This window comes from Cyprinodon variegatus, unplaced genomic scaffold, assembly GCF_000732505.1.
Source record: "Cyprinodon variegatus isolate N-32 unplaced genomic scaffold, C_variegatus-1.0 Scaffold584, whole genome shotgun sequence".
Lineage (NCBI taxonomy): Eukaryota > Metazoa > Chordata > Actinopteri > Cyprinodontiformes > Cyprinodontidae > Cyprinodon > Cyprinodon variegatus.
The window spans coordinates 199474-200721 of NW_015151037.1; the positions used below are offsets into that span (position 1 = coordinate 199474).

General features: G+C 39.9%; 1 protein-coding gene across 1 annotated transcript in view; it reads right to left on the reverse strand.

The window, feature by feature from the left end:
* LOC107095920 (ATP-binding cassette sub-family G member 4-like) overlaps nt 1–1248 on the reverse strand; it is a 30346-nt gene that overhangs the window by 8226 nt on the left and 20872 nt on the right. Inside the window, exons 10-11 of the mRNA XM_015392291.1 lie at nt 592–760; nt 403–503 (exon numbers count right to left, since the gene is read on the reverse strand). Coding sequence (XP_015247777.1) covers nt 403–503; nt 592–760 — 270 coding nt within the window. The remainder of the gene's footprint in view (nt 1–402; nt 504–591; nt 761–1248) is intronic.

Here is a 1248-nt window from a genome sequence, read left to right on the forward strand (position 1 = left end):
AATGATTCAAAACTAAAGTAACGAGCCAATTTTTAAAAATGTAAGGAGTAGAAAGTACAGATATTTGTGTAAAAATGTAAGGAGTAGAAGTAAAAAGTCGCCATAAAAATAAGTAGTAAAGTAAAGTAAAAATATCAGAAAAATCTACTTGAGTACAGTAACGAAGTATTTGTACTTCGTTTCTTCCCATCTCTGCATATCACCACAATGATTGACAGTTAGGAGGACCACTGATTGAGATGATCCATCTAGAAATAAAAGATCGTCCACTATACCTTTGAGACAATTTCAGGAGCAGAAAACCAATGCCCGCAACCAACACATTATTGAGCTTCACTTTGTGTTATCGGTAAACTTGTTCGACAGTTAAACGGTTTAGCCTTATCAAAGCTGCTAGATTACCTGGAAGGGAATATCAGCCATGGTTTTAGCCAGGTAGTAAGCCTTAAGGCTGTACCAGTAGTTCAGATGTTCCCGCAGGAAAACGGACATCTCCAGAGGAACTGTTGGGTGAATGATTGGAGCTTTACACACAGACATCTACAGCAACTTATATGGACTGCAGTGAAACAGCCTCACAGTAATACTCACAGGTCAGCACAGTCGGCATGAGAGCTCCAAACATGAGGAACAGCATAGAGAAGAAGAGGAATCCAGTGTTGTTAAACACTTTGCTGGCATCATTGCCAATGTTCAAATAGAGCAAACCTATTATTATGCCGATGGTGATGTGGGAGATCAGTCTAAGGTGGGTCAAAACCTGAAACAAGAGCAATGGCAGAAAACTTGCAGTTTCAGTATCATATCACATGGAGTCACTACCTCACTGCTTTAGATAAAGGCCCGAACACACCGGCTCTGAACGGCTTTTAAATCTCTGATCCGATTTTTTTCCATGTCACACTGACTGCGTATATAGAGGCTCAGACTAGGCAGGGTGAGCAGATCTGCATAGATGTTTTACACTTCTCATCTCTGTGCTATACAAGAAGTAAAACAATTTCCCACATTTGACTTGGACAGATTATGATGAAATTTTAAAAACAAAAAAAACCCCACCAGAGGTGCATTATGTAAAGCAAAGCTCTACATAACGAGTCTGTTTAGCATCTAGAACCAGAGCAGATAGAGAATGTGCATCTATTAAAAACATAATGAGATCTACGCGTAAAGAAAATAAAAACGCAGCAATAAACTCTGTGGGACGGTTTCCATGGTGACTGAGGCCGAGAGGTGATTCTCAGAGAG